This window comes from Equus caballus, chromosome 11 (genome assembly GCF_041296265.1).
Source record: "Equus caballus isolate H_3958 breed thoroughbred chromosome 11, TB-T2T, whole genome shotgun sequence".
Taxonomy (NCBI): domain Eukaryota; kingdom Metazoa; phylum Chordata; class Mammalia; order Perissodactyla; family Equidae; genus Equus; species Equus caballus.
This window is the reverse complement of record NC_091694.1, coordinates 17902868-17923301: the sequence shown is the minus strand read 5'-3', so window position 1 is coordinate 17923301 and position 20434 is coordinate 17902868. Positions and strand designations below refer to the sequence as shown.

Here is a 20434-nt window from a genome sequence, read left to right as displayed (position 1 = left end):
ACTCACGGGGCGTTATGGTCATGCAGGTGAAGTCCTTGACATATTTCCTGGCGTATATTACGCGTTCAACAGACGTTAGTTTTTTTTTATTATTCACTATTATGTACGGTTATGTACCACTTACAAGCGTTTGTAACCTTTTTAGTTAACCAAGTTGGCGTTTAAGCGGCGGAGTTATTGAGAGCATTTCTCAGGAAGTGAGGACTGTGGTTCTGAGACGTCTGAACGAAGGTGCAGGTGGCTAGTATTTTCCCCAACTGTTGAAAATCTGTTTGGAAGCAGGGCGGCAGCCTAGCTTCAGACTGAATAGGAAACCTTCCGTATGCCTAATTTCGGTGCCGGTGTCTGGGTATTTCCTACACTGAACACCGCCCAAACTAGTTTCTACTTTTAGCTCAACCGCGGCAAATTTCTTTAAATATCTCTCTGAACTTGGCCCTGCCCACAGGTCCCCACCCGGTTGGCCCGAATGCTCCCGGGGTTAGTTGAATCTAGGGGATTTTTCCCAGTTGATTGGCGGAGTAAATCGGAAATCCTTCTGCTCTTTTGATTGGTCGCGCGCCGTATTGGGGCTGGGCACGTGGGCGTGTCTCGCCGGGACGCGGTGAGCTGTCATTGGAAGATGCACCCGGCATTTCCAGAGCTTCGTGCCGTCGCCTAGGTCGCCAGGGGCGGGCCTCCTCCCTCCCTGGCTGTTATTGTCCTGTGCATTGGCCAGGCCTGTCGTCACTCACGAGACTTCGAGCTCATTGGCACAAAAGCTCCAAGAGGCGGTGGGTGATTGGTTGGTTGCTGTTCCCGCCCCCGCGTCTGTCGCCATTTTGCGGAGAGACGCCGAAATCCTAAAGGCAGAGGTGTTGGGACCCGTGCTCTGTTTGGGGACAGGTGAGTGGCGGGATGGGGAGGAGAGGTGGCGGCACCCCAGGCCTGGCTGGGTTTCCGCACTGCTGGCGGGCGGGAAGCGAGAGAGCAGCGGGTGGCCTGCGGAAAGCGGCTGGGCTCCCTGTCCCTTCTCCGCCCTCTGCGGGGCGGGGGCTGCGGGGAACCGAGAGAGGCTTGGCGCGTCCGCCGCGGGGCCCTCCGCTGTCCCGAGGGTCCGCAGGGCGAGGGGAAGCGGCCGGGCAGAAGGGGCGCTCGGAGGCCTTCCCCGAGGGCTCTGCGTGCGTGCTTGCCCGCCGCGCACGCCCTCCTGACCACCCGCTCTCGTTGGTGCCCCGGAGGTCTCACCGCCGCGTCTCCCCGACGGCCGGCTGGTGCTGGCGGCGGGGAGGGTGGGCGTCCGAAGAGGCGTCGGGCTCGGCGGCGGCGTTTTCCAGGGGTCTCCAGCGGCGCAGCGGTGTCTGGGCGCCTCTGGCCAAGGAGTAGGAAGAAGAGGGAAAGAGAAGCGGGAGGAGAACCTGGGAGGCGTACAGTGTGTGTTGGGAGGGGCGATCACACGAGTGTTTGCCTCGAAGGACATCTCAGTGTGAAGTACCTTCCCTCCCCCAGCACGTTCCTTACGATTTTTCTCATCTGTGAGATTTGTGTCTTTTGGGAAACAAAGACAAGGAATCTCTAGTTTTGTCGCCCAGCAGGATTTTGAGTGCTGCCCTGCACTGGACTTGTATATACTTTCTGTACGGACCTTCTGTGAATGATGAAAGCATTCATCATTCTTTGGTTGTAGCAGTTCACCTGTATCTCCTTTATGTGCGGGATAAATGCTCTGCCCCTTTTCTCTGGCCGTAGAATGGAATGCTGTGTGCTTGGACATCGTCCATGATGTTAAACTACTGTGGGAAACCGTTAAATTCCAGAGGTGAGGCCTCTGGAATTTGGTGACACCCTCTCTAAGGTCTCTAGGGTGTGGATGAATGGGAGATGGGCTGTCCTTGTTGCATCTTCCCCCTGCTCTGCCCAGGAGTAAAGTTTTCCTTTGGTTAGCAGTTTAAAAGGAAAATCGTAGTCTTTGGAACAAGGATTTTTTTTTGTTGCTGTTTGAAGAATCTTTATAGACTTCCAGGAGCTTGGTTAGAGGTGTAGACACAGTACTGCTTTTAAGTCTTTAATTAGAATGTGAAGCTCACACTTCAAACAGGCTGATCTGTTAAAAGAAAAGACTGTAAGTTTCTGCAAAGCTAGTCTGTCTCTACTGTTGCCTTCCTTTATAGAATCTATCATGCGCTCTACTGAAAAATAAAATATTGAACATTTATGCTGTTAGAAGTCAGTATAGTGATTGCCTTTTGGGGGGTAATGCTGGGAGGGGGCACGAGGAGTTCTGAGCGGCTGGTAATCATCTTTTTTTGATTTGGTTCATGACATTTCATTGAACTGTACAGTTGCCATGTATGTTTATATCTGTATGTAAATTACATTTCAATAAAAAGTTAAAAAAATGGATTGAGTGTAAGGTGATGGTCAACACTGGATTGCTGTGGTATTTCCTCACCTCTTTGCCTGGTCACTTTCTCGGTTAGCGCTGCAGTTTCTCAACACCGTATTTCCTCACCTCTGAAGTTTTTTAGGTTACCAATCTGGCTCTTGGTACTGTCTGCTAGCCAAAGGCAGCTACTAAATTTCTAAGAGATAATTGATACTTCATTTGCCTTAAGGACTTTTCTTTACATTGTGTAAAATAAACTGGATTTCTGCTTTGTAAGTTCTCCTTTCAAGAGTTTAAATGTACTTGTTGTGGCATTGCTTCTATACTTAAGGTGATTAAAGGCTGCCACCATAGTGGTAGCACTGAGACTGTGTTTCCACATATCCCACTTGGATGCTGCAGTGGAAAAGAGAATTTTCTGGCAAGGCATCAGAAGGCCTAGTTGAGTTTCTCTTTGAAAACAAGACGCACTGCTCCTTATTGACCAAACTAAAAATTGTTTAAATTTTATTAGGGAGCCATGTCTAATGGAGACATATTTTATGTATGTTGTTTCTATATTTCTGCAAAGAACAGTTACTTGACTTGCCTTTCTTTTCATTCAGGTAACAGTTACAATGGGGAACGTTTTTGAAAAACTGTTTAAAAGTCTATTTGGGAAAAAAGAGATGCGGATTCTTATGGTGGGTTTGGATGCAGCTGGAAAAACCACCATCTTGTATAAACTGAAGCTGGGAGAGATTGTGACTACCATCCCTACAATAGGTATGTTAACGACCTGTGACAAGACCAGTTTACAGTTTAGTCTCTTATACTTTTACATGTTTCTTATTGACTATTTCTTTTTGAAAATCTTATCCATCCCAAGAAGATAAACTTTCTGAGGCCCAAACCAGGTCATATATACGTTCCTGGTTGCTCCCTGGCATCTCTAGTATATTGCCAGGTTTACAGGGGCGTCATTCCAACGCATTTGGGTTAAGGAAATTTAATGCTATCTGCTTGGCGAAAAAGAAAACGGTAATGATTAAAAATAGTGCGGGCAGTTATGCCCTCCGTTCCTCTCCATGAGCGCATGTCCCAGCCTGAGCCAGGGCTGGGAGCTGGGGACCTGCTGCTGCCTCCTCAGCCGGTCTTCATTCCAGCTGGCCTCCTAAGTGGAAGCGTCTCTCCACACCGAGTGTGCTCCTAGTGGTGAAAGATGCAGTGTGGATTTTTTCTTCACTCTGGCTCAAGCCAACTATTCGAGCCCGTGTCCAGCTGCGGAGTCTGCTTTGTTCCACTGCTGAAGGACAGTCTGGCAGCCTAGTTATTCCTGTGAACCAGCTCTGTGTTTTTGGGCTCGTGAAGGGTTTTGCAAAGGCAGTTTTGGTTTTTTTTGTTGTTGTTGTTAAGATTTTATTTTTTCCTTTTTCTCCCCAAAGCCCCCCAGTACATAGTTGTATATTCTTTGTTGTGGGTCCTTCTAGTTGTGGCATGTGGGACGCTGCCTCAGCGTGGTTTGATGAGCAGTGCCATGTCTGCACCCAAGATTCGAACCAACGAAACACTGGGCCGCCTGCAGCGGAGCGCGCGAACTTAACCACTTGGCCATGGGGCCAGCCCCCAAAGGCAGTTTTGACAGAACTTAAATCTTTGCCTTGTGAACCCCTCTAGATGCAAAGTCCTGAGTGCGAATAGGCTCCACCGGATGGCGTGGGAACAGCAGTGGTGTTCTGAATGTTGGGTGAGGCACAGGAACCAAATGATCAACTTGCAACGTGGGCAGTAGCTTCAGAGATTGCAACATTTGAAGGAGGAGGAAACCAGATGGAGAAAATGTTCATACCCACAATTTAAAAAAATGTTATTAGTCCAAAATGAAAATAGCATAATTGCTTGGTTTTCTCCAATTATAAAAATAATTCCTGCTTCCATAATGTCATACATACAGAAAAACATAAACAAGTGTGAAAAACACTCTACTGTTAAGATTTTGATGAATATGTTTGTAAAATCATATGCGTGCTGTTTTCCAACTTACTGTGCGTTAGACAATATGTTTGGATCTCTGTGTCATTTCCCCTCTCTGGAATGCTTTCCTGTCTTCTTCCTTAGCCCCCTCCCCCCTTTATGTAGCTAATGCCAGCTCATTCTTTTGGTCTCAGTTTAAACATTATTTCTCAGGGACACCTTTCCTGACCCGTTGGCCTGGTTTTCCCCTGTTATAAGTTGCCATAGCAACTTGAACTTCTTGGTAACTGTCAACACATTTATCATTGCTTGCTCACTGTTTCTCTTCCTCCCCACAGCTTAAATAAGAGGAGGAATCATGTCTGTCTTGTTCACCACTGTCCCAAAGTGCCTAGCAAAACGCCTGGCCCATAGTAGATGTTCAGGAAATATTTGGTGAATGAATTTGCGTAAGGATCTTGTGGTGGATTGTTAAGCTAATGACCCCCAGTGAATCATGCCCCTCAGTAGCCACACCCTGTGCAGTCCCCTGCCACAGCAGTGCTGAGCTTGGCCACGTGACTTGCTTTGGCCAAGGGGACATCGGCAAATGTAATTCAGAGATTCGATAAGCGCTTGTGCCTTGGGGCTTGCCCTTTTGCAACACTGATACCACCATATGAGGAAGCTCAGTGCTTGAGAGAAGAACACCACCTGGAGAGAGAGAGGCCCGGCCCAGCCACTGGAGTCAGCAGCTGAATGCAGCTGCAAGAGGAAGCCCAGGCGCCTAGAGAATTGTGTGTGTGGGGAATCGCTGTTCGAACCTACTAAGTTTTGGGGCTTAAATAATAACTGATACAGATCAACACCAAACTTTAGTAACTGATGGTATTCCATTATGTGGCTGTATTTTTAACAAATCTCCAGTGATGGATGGTTAAGTTATTTCGGTGGTTCTTTGTGAACGATGCTGAAGTGAGCATTTTTAATGTTTTTACAAACGTGTACTTTATCTCCTTGCAGTGATCCCTGGAGGAGAGATTGGTATGTTAAAACTAATGTACGTTGCCAAACTGCTCTCCAAAAAGGTTGTGTCACCAACTATAAAAAGTGTTCATTTCTCTGGGGGATTTGCCAATCTGAAAAGGAAAAAACACTGACTTCTATTGGGATTTCTTTTTCTTTCTTTCTTTCTTTCTTTTTTTGGTGAGGAAGATTTGCCCTGAGCTAACATCCATTGCCAGTTCTCCTCTTTTTTTGCTTGAAGAAGATTAGCCCTGAGCTAACATCTGTGCCAATCCTTCTCTGTTTTAGTGTGTGTGTGTGTGTGTATATGGGATGCCTCCACAGCATGGCTGATGAGTGGGATAGGTCCACACCCAGGATCCAAACCCTTGAACCCGAGAAGCAGAGTGCATGGAACTTTAACCACTCAGCCATGGGGCTGGCTGGGATTTCTTTTATTATTAGTGAATATATTCAAATGTTCCATTGGCCATTTGTATTTGTTCTTCTGTGACTTTTTTTTTTTTTTTTGGTGTGCAAGATTCACCCTGAGCTAACATCTGTTGCCAATCTTCTTCGTTTTGCTTGAGGAAGATCTGCCCTGAGCTAACATCTGTGCCAGTGTTCCTCTTTGTATGTGGGTCGCAGCCACAGCATAGCTGCTGACAAGAGGTGTAGGTCTTTGCCCAGTAACCAAACCCAGGTCACCATTATCTGTCTCAAAGGACATTGTGGGTCAGGAACAACTCTTGTCACGTGTTGTTTCCTGGCTGATTGTCTTTCAACCTTGTTTTTCTGTGTTTTGCTACATAGAAATTAAAAATTATTAGTAGCCAAATTTATTAGTTTTTTTCTTTTTTTAGTTTTGGTATCATTTTGAGAATGGTCTTCCCTACTGCACGATCATAAAAGTATTCACCAATATTTTCTTCTGCTAATTTTATGGGTTATTTTTATTTCATTTTTAAAACATTTAAATATTTTATCCATTTGAAGTTTCTTTTTCTCTGAGTCAGGCAGGGATTTAGCTATATTTTTCAGATGAGTAGGGGCCAGTGCTGTCCAATAGAACTTTCTGCAGTGACGGGAATATTCTGTCTGTGCTGTCCAGTGTGGTAGCCATTAGCCACAGGTGGCTGTTAGCACTTAAAATGTGGCTAGTGTGATTGAAGAGCTGAGCTGCTAATTTTATTTAACTTTAGTTAAATCCAAATAGCCATGTATGTATTGGACATGTGCAGGGGTAGACATTTGTCCAGTGCCATTTATTTACTTTATGCCAGCGCCCTACTTTGTCATATGCTAAATTCTTATGGGTATGTGTGTCTCTTTCTGGACAACTCCCTGTTGTATTCATTTGTATTCAATTACTTCAGACATTACTAGGGTTTGATAATATCTTTAAAAATAATCTGTTATTCATTTTCAGAGATTTCATGGTTATGCCTACTTGCTTATTTTTCCAGGTTAAATTTAAGGTCATTTTGCTAAGTTTCCTGTCTCTCCCTCACCTTCCCCCATCACTTTAGGATTGGAATGGCATTGAATTTATGAAAGTATACATTTATACATTTAGCAAGAATTTAGATTGCTGCCCTGTTGTGAGTGTCCTCCACTAAAACAAGGCATGACTCAAAGCGAGCTTGGAAAGTGAGCAGGCCCAGATTGTGGTGGGCCTTGACAGTCATGTTTGGGATTTGGGGGTGGGAAGCAAGGAGAGAGTCTTCTTTTTTCCCCCCCTTATTTTTAATGTTTCAATCAAACATAAATGTGTAGAGAAGTGATATGACCACATTGTGTGTTTTTGCTAACTTTGATTAGAAAACGGTGAATGGATGGAGAGTGAAAGAGTGGCTTATAGGCAGATAAGTTAGGCTGTTTGAGTAATTGGGGCTAGAAATGATGGTTTCTTAGGTTAGGGTGACTTAAATATTTAGGAGGTTGAACTGATCAGATTTGGTAATGAGGTTTTTGGGGGTGAGAGAGTCGAAGTGTCAGGGATGCCTCCCACATTTCCAGCTTGTGGAAGGAAGTCAATGTAGGGGTGACTAGGAGAGGAGCAGGCTGAAGGGTTGAAGGAGCAGGTTGAAAACTTTAAGTTCAGTTTTTCACATCCTGCCTTAATGGAGCCTTTGAGACATCTAACCAAAGATGTTGGCTAGAAGGTCGCGTTATGAACCTGAAGCTCAGAAGAGAGATCTGGGTTGGGGTAATGTGAATGTTACCAAACCAGGTTCTCTTTGCCCGCCACACGATTATGCCAATCGCCAAGATGACAAGTTTGCAAAGGGAAAGGATTTAATCACAAGGTGGCCAGGCAAGAAGGTGGGAGAATCAATCTCAGATCCGCCTCCTTGAAAATGGGGACTGGGATATTTATAGGATAAGGGGGCGGGGCGGTCTGAAGTGTGGGAACAGATGATTGGAGGTAAGGAGAAGTGAGGTAACTGATGATCTGTGCACATGCAGTTAAGCTTCATGCCTCTTCAAGGATGCGTGTTCACAAAATGGCAGTGTTACCAAGGAGTTTTTAGCTCCTTGATGTCAAAAAGGTCACTTGTCAAGCACTTGCACAGGCCCGGTTGATGAGTTGGTGGTCTCAACCAGCCTAAACTGGACAAGGAGTCAACTCTCAGTTCCTGAAAAACTCAAGTATTCCACTCGTTACCATGGTGACCCAAGCGTCAGAGATGTTATCTATAGGGCGGGTTTTAGTAATGCATTATCTAACTACTTTTGTAAACAAATAAGTATAGTTAAAGCAAGTTGGCCCCCGGTTTCATAAATTTGAGAGTTGTTGGCACAAAGAAGGTAATGAAGCCCTAGGAGTGAGGGAGTGTGGAAAGAGGAGAATGGATGGGGCAGGACAGTGTCGTGGGAACTCCATGATTTAAGGATGGATTAAATGTGGCTGAGCTCACTGAGGAGACTGGGCAGCTGCAGCCATAGAAATAGAAGGGAAATGGGAAGCCCAGGAAGAGTTTCTAGGAGGGAGTCAGCAGTAGTGTCAAAATCAAATTAAATTACAAAAGATAAAGATAAAATGAAATTACATAAGAACTGAGGAGCATGGGTTGGATTCATTGACATGGTGATCACTGCGGACCTTGGCGGACCAGCTACAACTGGTGAAGCGGAACTACAGTGCTGTTTGTTGGGCGAGAGGTGGCGAAGGAGGCACAGTGAATGGAGCTGAAGTCTTAGAGAAGTTTGACTTTAAAAGGGGAAATAGAGGATGGTAGCAGGTGAAGAAGTGGAGTCAAGGAAGAGTTTTTTGTGAAAGATGTAAAAGACAAGCATGCTGAGAAGAGCAGTTTGGAGATTTCAGTTAGGGGAGAGAATAGCAATAGTAAAAGATTCCAGACAGTGTGGGTGGATTGCATCCGGCACACAGGTGGATGGAATCAGCCTTAGACAGTTGTCCTCTTCTGTTCCAAGAGGGAGGGAGAAAAGTGTGGGTGAAGATGTAGAGTGGTTTCCACATTTTGTGGTGGGAAGTGGGGAGTCGGTCCCATTAATGGCTTCTGTTTGCTCTGACGTGTGCTGTAAGATTTGAGAGAGAGGGGAGGTGTGAGGTTGCAGACTGGAGAGAGTAGAGAAGGTTTGAGACATCTGTCATGACCAATGGAAGAGCAAGCTGACTGCCATATTTTGTTTTGTAAGCTGTAGATCTTTGTGAATTAAAAGGACTGTCCAAGGACCCACAACTAATAATATACAACTCTGTACCGGGGGCCTTTGGGGAGAAAAGGGAAAAAATAAAATCTTTAAAAAAAAAAAAAATAAAAGTACTGTCCAAATGTTAGCTGACATTATTTTGAATTCTTCAACCAGCGAAAGTCTTAAAAGTTTTCTCCATCTTCTCAATTTAGGTTTCAATGTGGAGACAGTAGAGTATAAAAACATCAGCTTCACAGTCTGGGATGTCGGTGGCCAGGACAAAATCAGACCTTTGTGGCGACATTATTTCCAGAACACCCAAGGTAAAGGTTATCCTGTCTATATAGCCTTGAAACTGTTTATATTAAATGCATCTAAAGATGGATGCTCGAAGCAAAACCTTGTAGTGCTCTGCTTTATGTGGATGTCAGTCATTCCTTCTCTTCTGATGACTCACTCTTACTGGGGAGCTTTCTTTTTGAGAGATGGTCCCTGCCTTTCTAGAGAAAGTACTTGGACTTGAATGTCCTACATAGGAAATTTCTTTTAATCCAAAATAGTTACAAAATAGTTATCCTGATGAGTTTTGTCTTTTGGTTAATTGAGAGTTGCATGTGCCTTAGATGAAGTACAGTTTTTGAAGAATTTGAATTCAGTAAACTTTTTTAAACCTGTTTAGAATATCTAAAAATCATGCCTTTGGGGCCGGCCCCGTTGCCGAGTGGTTAAGTTCGCCTGCTCCGCTTCAGTGGCCCAGGGTTTCACTGGTTCAGATCCTGGGCGCGGACATGACACCGCTCATCAGGCCATGCTGAGGAGGTGTCCCACATGCTGCAGCTAGAAGGACCCAAGACTAGGATATACAACTATGTGCTGGGGGGATTTGGGGAGAAAAAGCAGGGGGAAAAAAAAGATTGGCAACAGTTGTTAGCTCAGGTGCCAATCTTTAAAAAATAAAAAATAAAAAGAAATGAACAGGGATGGCTGGAACCCCAAATTCCAGCTTCTTATGTGGCCACAGTCCCTCCCTGCTGCCCTACTATTCTACAAGTACATGAATAGGCCTGAATGTCCCACATCGTTACCTTAGTTCCTTATCATTGGTTTCTTAAAAGTTGGGGTTTTAGTGTTTCCCACTTCCCTATCAATCTCAGTTCTTTTCATTGATTCTATTTTGGATAAGTGATACCTTACAGAATATTGCCTATCAAAATATCTGTAAACTGTTCACATAGTTTTTACACCCTGATTCTCATGTAAAATCATAACCATATGGCATCTGTGTACTCATTTTAGAATTTATTTGGAGTCTTTTTTTTTTTTTAAAGATTGGCACCTGAGCTAACATCTGTTGCCAATCTTCTTTTTTTCTTTCCTCCTTCTTCTCCCCAAAGCCCCCCAGTACATCGTTGTATATTCTAGTTGTAGGTCCTTCTGGTTGTGGCATGTAGGATGCCGCCTCAGCATGGTTTGATGAGCGGTGCCATGTCTGCACCCAGGATCCAAACGGGCAAAACCCTGGGCCGCTGAAGCGGAGCATGCGAACTTAACCACTCAGCCACGGGGCCGGCCCCTGGAGTCTTTTAATTTTGAAGATTCTACTACTGATGGTGTTTTCATTGCATGTGTTTCATAGTAAACACATATTTATCAGTCCTTTCAGACCAAATACCCAAGTCGACTGTCCCTTTATAAATATATATATACTTTTTTTTTTTTTTTTTAAGATTTTATTTTTCCTTTTTCTCCCCAAAGCCCCCTGGTACATAGTTGCATATTTTTAGTTGTGGGTCCTTCTAGTTGTGGCATGTGGGATGCCGCCTCAGCATGACCTGATGAGCATGATCCCAACCAGCAAAATCCCAGGCTGCTGAAGAGGAGCGCGTGAACTTAACCCCTCAGCCACGGGGCGGCCCCTGTCCTTTTATATTTTATATCATTGTTTTAGCTATTACCTCTGGCACTTAACTCTATTTGGAGTTATTTTCTTAGCCTATAGATTTTAGAGTGTCTTTCCTCAAAATAGTATGTTTATCTTTTTTTTTCACTTTTGTTAGTGGAAAATTTTAAACATTTACGAAAAGAGAGAGGATACATAAGCAAGCCCCGTGTGCCCATTGCCCAGCTTCAACAGTTAACTAACAATTTGCCCAGAGTATGTTATAGCAATTCCAGGCATGATGCCTGTTATTCATATATCCTTCAGTATTGATTTCAAACTGATAAAGTCTTTTTTTTTTTTTAACATAATCTACATGCCATTATCACACCTCCAAAATTAATACTAATTCTTTAGTATCTAGTACCCAGGCCTTATTCAAGTTGTATCAGGTATGTCCTCTCCATGTTTGGTGTGTGCATCAGGAATCAGAGTTCCCACAATGCATTTCATTGATAAGCTGCTTTGGTCTCTTATTCTATAGCAGGCAACCCCTCCCTTTTCTTCTGTGCCATCTTTTAGATGTTTGTCCCACATTCTGGATTTGGCTGATTATTGTGGTGTCATTTAACTTGTTTATCTATGGATATCCTGCAAAATGGTAGTTTATCCTAGAGGCTTGATTAAATTCTGGTTCATTTTCTGGGCAAGAATGCTTCATAAGTGATGCTAAGTACTTCCTGTTGTATCACATTTAACACAGAAGTTTGGTGGTCACACTTTCATGATGCTAAGTGGGTTCAGATGATATCAGCCTAATTCCCCCGAAATAAAGTTCCCCGTTAACCTTTCACCTAATGGTTTTGGCATCTGTGAAGACAATTGCCTAGACCCATTATTTCATCAGGAGTTACAAAATGGTGATTTTTCTAGATCTTGTCATTCCATCTGCATTTATTAGCTGAAATGCTTCTAAACAAAGGATTCCTTCCTCACATCTTTGGTTTCTCTGAAATATAGTTTATACAAGAAAGGCAGGAAAAATGCTTAATTCTTTCCCTTTATGGGTTTTCAGAGAAACAACTTGATACCCCAGCAACTACATGATGACTCAGATTTTGATATCTTTGTGTTTCAATCCATTGCAGACAATATACTTTTTGATACTCTGAGTGTCCGTTTATCTTGGATTGGCACTTGCCGTATTAGCCAAACTATTGCATTTCCTCATCATTAATAAAACTAGAAAACGTGGGTTTGAAACACACTCTGCTATGAAACCTTGGGAAAGTTAAGTCATCTTTTCTGTCTAAATTTCCTCATCTGTGCAATGGAGATAATACCTACTGTGCTGGATCATTTGGCTTAAGTGAGATTAATTTTGTAAAATGCTTAGTTCTGTGGTTGGAAGGTAGTGGGCACTCAGAAGCCTGTATTAGGTCCTCCAGAGAAACAGAACCAGCAGGATGGGTGGATGGGTGGATGGATGTCTATGTCTGTGTATGTGTATATTTTATATATATGAGATTTATTATATAGGAATTGGCTCACATGGTTATGGAGGCTGAGTGGTCCCAGGATCTTCAGTTGGCAAGCTGGAGACCCAGGAGAGCCAGTGCTGTAAGTTCCAGTTCAAAGGCCGGAAAAGACTGATGTCCCAGCTCCAAGGCAGTCAGGCGGAGAGAGTGAATTCTCTCTTACTGCTCTTTTTTGTTCTGTTTAGGCCTTCAGTGGATTGGACAAGGCCCACCCACATTGGGGAGGGCAGTCTGCTCTACCCAGTCTAAACACCCTCACAGACACACCCAGAATAATATGACCAAATATCTGGGTACCCCAGGACCCAGTCAAGTCGACACATAAGATTAACCGTCACGGAGCCCAAATTGTTAGAGGTTTTATGTCCTCATTCCCTGGTAGCATTTCTTTTGCCTTCCCTATTCACAGTTGTTAAATTCAGTCACCAAGTTGAAATGCAGTTGTGTTTTTAATCCTCTATTCATAACAAGTCTAATTTTATCAAATTTCAGTAGCTATTGCTTTGATGGTGGGGAGCTGGCTATTTTCTAGGACTTTGGGATGAGTAATTTAAGTTCTTCATGAAACTAACAAATGGGGACAGTGGTGGGTCCAAACATCTCAGCCATGTGTAGTCTTGGATGCTGCCCCTAGTTTTTCTGCCAACTTCCCAAAGGTCAGGCTGTCTTTTTTAATTTGAATTTTCTTCTTCATCAGTATGTTGAGTGTGGCAGACTTGATAGCTTTCAGCTCTCTTTTAAGATGCTTAACTTTGTGTAGGTTTCACTTGTATAGATCAGAATTTGAATGTTTATCTGATTTCTTAGTTGATTATATCATATAGAATGCATAAAACGGTCCATTAGTTCTCATGTGGAAAGATTTTTCTCCTTAATTATAGGTTCAGTTATTTCACTTTGTTAAATGGCAATATATTTTTGTGTGGTTCAAAATTCAAAAAGAAATAAAAGTATATAGTGAAAAGTCACCATCCCATCCCTGTCCCCTAACTACCCAGCTCCCCTCCCATAGACAATCACTTTTGTTTCTGGTGTATCTGTCCAAAGATAGTTTATGCATATTCAAGCAGCTGCTGATATATATTCCTCCCCCCTTTTAGAAACAAATTGTAGTATACTATTCATATATAAATTTACTTTTTCTATGTTCTCTCAGCTCAAAAGTGTAGTCGGTCTGATGCCAGCTTCTTTTGTTCCTCAGATAGGGATCTAAATTAAAACAGAGTATAAAGTGGGACCTAGTATTTATAAACCTTTATCTTATTAGGAACGGCAGAGGGATAACGTGTCAGCTTCCATCCTGTCAGTTTTGCGGTGCAGGCCAAGGATCTCCTCGAATCCTGGGTGCCCTGGTTTGCTTGGTCCTACTCAGAGTCCAGAACTACTGGTAGCATATCAGATCTCTGGGGAGAGTGTTGGATAGTCAGCACTTTTTAATCTTATGTCATATAACAGACACGACTGAGTCGCAGGCAAGCCCCAAACATTCAGAAGCTGTGGGAGCTCCTGTCTGCCAGACTGGGCTGCCCCAGAGCAGCTGTCAGGCAGCTGTTGGGCGGGCCTGGAAAGCACGGAGAGAAAGGACAGAGGGCTGGCGCTGATTTTCCCTCCTAGACATAGTTGTGAAATTTCATCGTCAGAGGAACAAAGAGGTCGTCTTATCCCACTACCCTTTTCCTCCCAGCAGGGTCCCTTCTGCAGTATCCCCACAAGTTGTGGCTTAAGCTGGACACACATCGCCGGTGACTGATGCGCCTGCTGACGCAGCACCTTTAGTTCTGTTGAGTCTTTATCACAGTGCCTTCCTGCAGTTTGTACCCACTGATCTTCTATCTGCTTGTAGAGCTCCGTGGAGCAAGTTGAACCTCTCTTTATGTCGTAGCTCTTTAGATATTTGAAGACAGTTATCCGTCCTCCCAGTAAGTCTTTCTCTAGGTGAAACAGCCCCAGTTATATCAATTATTTTTCTTTTTTCTTTTTTTTAAGGATTCTACTTTTCCTTTTTCTCCCCAAAGCCCCCTGGTACGTAGTTGTATATTTTTACTTGTGGGTCCTTCTAGTTGTGGCATGTGGGATGCTGCCTCAGCATGGCTTGATGAGCGGTGCCATATCCGCGCCCAGGAACCAAACCCGTGAAACTGTGGGCTGCCAAAGTGGAGCGCGTGAACTTAACCACTCGGCCACGGCCCCGGCCCCTCAATTGTTTTTCATATGACATGGTATCTAATTCCTTTAGCATCCTGTTCATTCTTTGAGTCGCTCCAGTTTGCTGTATCTTACAGTGTGGGGTCTAGCACCAACCATGTAGCATTCCCAGGATGTTCTGACGGACGTATAATAGAGGAGGCCTTTTATCACCCATATCCTAAAAATTGAGCTGCTGTCACTACTGTTGATACAGTCTAGGATCAAATTAGTTCTTTTGGCAGCCACTTCACATTTTTGTCTCATAAAGAGTTTATTGTCAGCTAACAGATTATTAACATCATTATTGCCCCATGGATACTGCTAAGAGTCTTCCCCATTCTGTTTGGATAGTGTGTTGGATTCCTCCTGGGAACATCCTCTGGAGATCCCACCCTTCCTCCAGCCAATGTGGCAGTGACCAGATCTTTGTAGGTTTCAACACCTTTGCTCAGATACAATGTGATGGTACCTTTCTTTGACCTGTCTCTTGCTTCTTGGGGTTTCTCTGGTGCTGTCTAGTTTGGGATGCTGCAGAGACTTCTGACAGCAACTACCTGGAGTTGGGCTGAACCGCAAAGGTTAGGGGCACAAGACTCCCTCACTTCAGACACCAGCTGCAAATTTGGGGGCGGGGATCCCCAGACCACTCTAACTTCTGATAAGTTTGCTACAAATTTGGCAGTACCTGCTACCCTCTTAGGTTCATTAATTCATTAGAAGGACTCACAGGACTCAGGAAAGTGCTATACTTATGATTACAGTCTTTTTTTTTTTTTAATTGACACCTGAGCTAACATCTCTTGCCAGTCTTCTTTTTATTTACTTATTTTTCCTCTTCTTTTCCCCAAAGCCCCCCGGTACATAGTTGTGTACTTTTAGTTGTGGGTCCTTCTGGTTGTGCTCTGTGCAATGCTGCCTCAGCATGGCTTGATGAGTGGTGCCCTGTCTGCACTTAGGATCCAAACCAGTGAAACCCCGGGCTGCTGAAGCAGTGTGCGCGAACTTAACCGCTTGCCACAGGGCTGGCCTCACAGTTACAGTCTTATTATAGCAAAAGGATAGAAGTGAACCAGCCAAAGGGAGAGATGCATAGGGTGAGATCTAGGAGGCCCCAGATACAAAGCTTCCATTGTCTTCTTCCCATGGAGTCCGGATGCATTACCCTTCCGGTACATCAATATTTGATATATGCAGACTGTTGCCAACAAGGGGAGTGTATCTGAACTTTGATGTCCCTAGTTTTTATTGGGATTTCATTATGTAGGCATGATACCAAAACAAAGTGATTAAAAATGAGCTTTTTGGGGCTGACCCAGTGGTGCAGAGGTTAAGTTCACGCACTCCACTTTGGCGGCTTGGGGTTTGCCACTTCGGATCCTGGGCGTAGACCTACCCACTGTTTATCAAGCCGTGCTGTGGCAGGCATCCCACATAGAAAGTAGAGGAAGATTGGCATGGATGTTAGCTCAGGACCAGTCTTCCTCAAAAAATAAATAAATAAAAAAGAGCCTTTTTCTTTCTATATTCTTGTTATTGTTCACCTGGTGAAGGGCTGTGATGCTTCTGAAAAAGATAGGCTAGTTGGGTGTACAACAGGCCTCCTAACTCCAGAGATCACGTATCCTTCCATATTGATTACTTTCAGTGAAACGACGCATGTAAGCAGGGAGAAGCTGTAAGCACATAGAAACAGCAGCCGTTCCAGGTTTGGGTTACTAACATGCTTGTGATTTCTTGCCAGGTCTGATTTTTGTGGTTGACAGTAATGACAGAGAGCGGGTCAATGAGGCCCGAGAAGAGCTAACCAGAATGTTAGCAGAAGATGAGCTCAGAGATGCAGTTTTATTGGTGTTTGTAAATAAACAGGTATGTTCCTGGCTTTCTGAATACTGGAACTGCAATTTACTGTCAGATGCTCACTTGAAACTAGAGATATTTAAATTAGATGTTTGCCTTCCTCTCTCCAGCCCCTACCATACCCTTTCCTCTACCTTTTTAGCCTTTGTCTAATATTGATCCATTCACTGACTCGACAAGTATTAATTGAGCATCTACTAAGATCCAGGCATTGTTTTAGCTATTGTTGATACAGCAGTGAACAAGGCAACAAAAGTCCCTGCGTTTGTGGAGTTTACATTCCAGTGGGAGGAGAGTCAGTCAATAAATAATATATGTCTGGTGGAAGTGTTGTGGAGGAAGGTAAAGCAAAGGAAGGGGGCAGGATGGATGTGGGGAAGGGCCGGAATGCCTCTCTGATAAGATGACCTCTGAGTGGAGACCTGAAGGCCAGCGGGAAGGGAGCTACGTTGGGTCTGGAACAGCAAAGCAGCCAGTGCAGCTGGAATAGAGTGGGGGGTGGCAAGGGGATAGATAATGTATCATATGGAGCCTCTCATCCAGGAGGAAAAAAGGCTTCTAGGTCAATGTAACGTAAAGCAGTAACAGAAGAGTGGGAGGAGCGCCGAGGGTAGAAGGTCAGCCTCGGGAATTGAAGCTGGAGTAAGTGTGGGAAGGAAGGTAGAGTCACGTGGAGTGTACTTGTCCGAGATAACCAGGCTACATTTTGATGTGTTTCCTTTTACCTTCACATGAATACATTTGTTTTGTCATTGAGATCATATTGGTTTGACGGTGTTGCATCCAGTTTTGGCACTTCAGATTTATCAAAAGTATTTTCTCTTATCATCCAGCTCTCTGTAAACATGATTTTAAATGGTGGATGGGTCACCACTCACTCAACCGTTACCCTGCTGTTGGGTTCCATGACAGTTCAGAATTTCACTAGTAATCATAACAGACTTTCAAAAAAAAAATAACAGATTTGTTCTAATTATAAAAGCAGAACATGCTCATGGTATAAATATGCAAATAGTTCAAACTATCACGTGAAATATTCTACTCTCACTCCTCAGGGTGAAACACTGTTAAATATTTTGCATCTCTTTCTAGAGAGAGTGCTTTCTCTGCCTCTGTCAGCAGTTATGTGATTGTTTCATATTTACATTCTGGAGATCATAGTCTGCCTTCTGTTTTGCAATCTGCTTTTTCACTTAGCGTCTTAGGTGTCCTTCTATATCATTGTATTTGGAGCTACCTTGTTCTTTCATCCTGACTTATTCAAATTCCGTTTGCACTTGCTGTGTGCCCAGCACAGTTCTTGGCGTGCGGGATGTATCAGAGGACAGGATAGACAGAGATTCCTGCCCTTGTACAGCTTGCATTTTAGTTAGAGGAGATGGAAAATAAATAACATACTAAATAAATAAATGTTGTAATATAATAGCATGTGGTGGGTGCTGTATTTAAGAAGATTAAGCAGGACAATGAGGAAAGGTCAGGGCCTCGGGTCGTGAGGGCCGTGCAGACCACCATGAGGACTCTGGCTCTCATGGTGAGAGAGACGGAGCTGCTGCAGGGTTTTGATGGAAGATCTGACTTTCACCGACTGCAGGGAGCAGGAGCAGAAGCAGAGACCAATTAGGAAGTTATTTCAGTAACCCAAGTGAGAAATGATGGTGGTGGGATCAGGGTATAGCTGTGAAGGTCGTGAGAGGTGGTCAGCTTCTGAATATATTTAGAGATTAGAGCCAGTAGGATTTCCTAATGTGGAGTTGAGAGAGAGAGAAAATTAAGGATGGTTTCAGGGTTTAGCCCGAGCAGCTGTAAGGCTGGAGTTGCCATCAGCTGAGAGAAGACTGTGGGTCAGGGCAGGTTTGGGGGAAGAGCATAATAGTTCATTATGTGGATGCAACATTATAAACTGACTCTTGAATGTTCTCTTTCAAGGATCTTCCCAATGCTATGAATGCGGCAGAGATAACAGACAAGCTGGGCTTGCATTCCCTCCGCCAGAGAAACTGGTACATTCAGGCTACTTGTGCCACCAGTGGAGATGGGCTTTACGAAGGCCTGGACTGGCTCTCCAACCAGCTCAAAAACCAGAAGTGATCGGAAGCGACCCGTTCCCTGTGCAGCGTGGCGAAATGAGCTGGCCTCTTGTGTGCATGTGTGCGTGTGGGGAGTCAAGCGTGGCTGTGTGGCTGCGAGTGGGAGCAGCTTTCTCACACCGTGCCTTAGACGCGCTGTCAGAAAACCAGTCTTACATTTTCAGAAAAACCAGTGTTACATTTTAAGTGCTACCTTCCATTTCAATAGCTTTGATGATCGGTTTTGCAGTTGATGGAGGAGTCCGGAGGGCTCACTAGTGCTCCGTAGCTGGAGTGGTCTTCATGGTGGCAAGGAGGAGGACAGTTGGCACGTGGACTGCGTTCATTTGTGCCGTCCTGGATGTGGTGTCTCTACACAGCTGGGGTCCTGTTAGACTTTGGTGTCCTTTTGTGAAAAAGGAAGGAGCTGTCGTTCTTTCCCGTCACTGCCAGAGCTAGCAGCTCACTTTTCAGTGCTTTGAGGCAAATGATCCTCAAGAGAAAAAGGCACTTGCTTGCCACAGGTTTGAAGTTCAGATTTGAACTTTTCCCTTAAATTGTGTCTAGCCTGGACTTCCTGGTTTAATGTGCTTTATTTAAAGGAAGCATGTATCTTTTTTGTTAGAGTATCAAGAGTCCATAACACTAGAGAATTATCCAGTCTTTCCCTTAGAGTTCCTGCCCTGATTTGCCACATGGAGACCATTTGGGGTGGTGAACCAGCGTGAGAATGAGGCTCTTTGCTGGGGCCATGCGGTCAAGCGAAGGGCTGGGCTGAGGACGTGAGGTGGCGTTGTGTTTGTGTCCTCCATCACCGTCTCAGGTGAGGCCCCTGAGACTGCTGCTCCCACTCCTCTGCTCTGTGCTGGGTGTTCTGCCCGCGAAGCAGGAGGGTCACTCCTGGATGGGATCCTCGCTGTGTCCAGTCTCTTGGTCCAGCTTTGGTTTGGGTCAGTGTCTGTTCCCAGAGCCACGCGCCGGTGAATTCTGAGAGTTTGTGAGAGAATCAAGAAGTTCATTTTGGAGACAAAATTCCCAGCAACCCCTGGTGTTGCCCTGAGTTGGTGCTAAATTCTGCTATGAAAGATGTCTAGCCGGCTCTCTGTGGCGCTGACTCCCTTCTGGATGGCAATAATGTCTTCTGTGGAAATGTACTTTTTTTGTCCTCAAAATATTAATAAAAGTGGCCTGGAAATGAGCTCAGTTCACTCAGTCGTCTAGAGCTCTTTTGTGCAGACGGCTGTTGGCCAAATTTGTACCTAAGCGCTTCCATTACTTTACCTTTTGAAATTCCATTTTCAAAAAATCTTTAATCAAATTACACAGGAGGGGAACGTAAGGTGAATTGTGCCAAAATTAAACTTTGTTTATTGATAACAATGAAGTTGCTGTTACTAGGAAGAAATTTCATACCATGATAACTGTGGGGTATAATGTTTTTCTTAAAATACTGACCTTAAAGAATGTTCATTGCAATACTGGCAGTTAAGTCCAGATTTGATTTTTAACCATGGGGTAATTCCTGAGAAATGTGTAGACTGTGTGCCTCCAGTTGGCAGGGGCTGTGTCTTCCACCTTTGTGTTTGTGCTCAGTACAGTGTACCTAAGCCTGGTGCTAGGCCTCGTGAAACACGTGTTGGTTGGCTGGACAATAAAGAGCTTGCTCTGGAAGGTGGAGAGGACAGCCGTGTGCTTCCGAATGTCTTGAACTACTTTAAAACCCCACCCCCCCCATCCCAGCACACCGCCCACTGAAGGCTCCCAGGGCGCCTGTACAAAGACAGCCACAGAGGTGCTGTCCTCCTTGTACTTTTCACGACACTTTGAGCTACACTCTTTCTTTCTCTCTGGTTTTGGAGCTGGGGAGTTGGGGTAAGTGAGGGCACTTCCGTGTAGTGTCGTTGGGCAAAGACGTGGGTCCCTGGAGGCCATGTTCACATCC

The 20434-nt window shown here is 44.4% G+C and overlaps 1 protein-coding gene across 2 annotated transcripts; it reads left to right on the top strand.

Moving 5' to 3' along the window:
• Window positions 1–578: 578 nt before the first annotated feature.
• ARF2 (ADP-ribosylation factor 2) lies at window positions 579–20174 on the top strand. Of its 2 annotated transcripts, XM_005597022.4 has the most exons (5): window positions 579–885; window positions 2971–3130; window positions 9175–9285; window positions 16308–16432; window positions 18353–20174. In XM_005597022.4, the coding sequence occupies exons 2-5, from the start codon at window positions 2983–2985 to the stop codon at window positions 18512–18514; spliced, it is 546 nt and encodes a 181-aa protein (XP_005597079.1). In that variant the 5' UTR covers window positions 579–885; window positions 2971–2982; the 3' UTR covers window positions 18515–20174. The 2 variants fall into 2 exon arrangements, with proteins under 2 accessions (XP_005597079.1, NP_001229470.1); NM_001242541.2 differs by lacking the exon at window positions 579–885 and having other exon boundaries at window positions 2975–3130; window positions 18353–18777.
• Window positions 20175–20434: the final 260 nt, after the last annotated feature.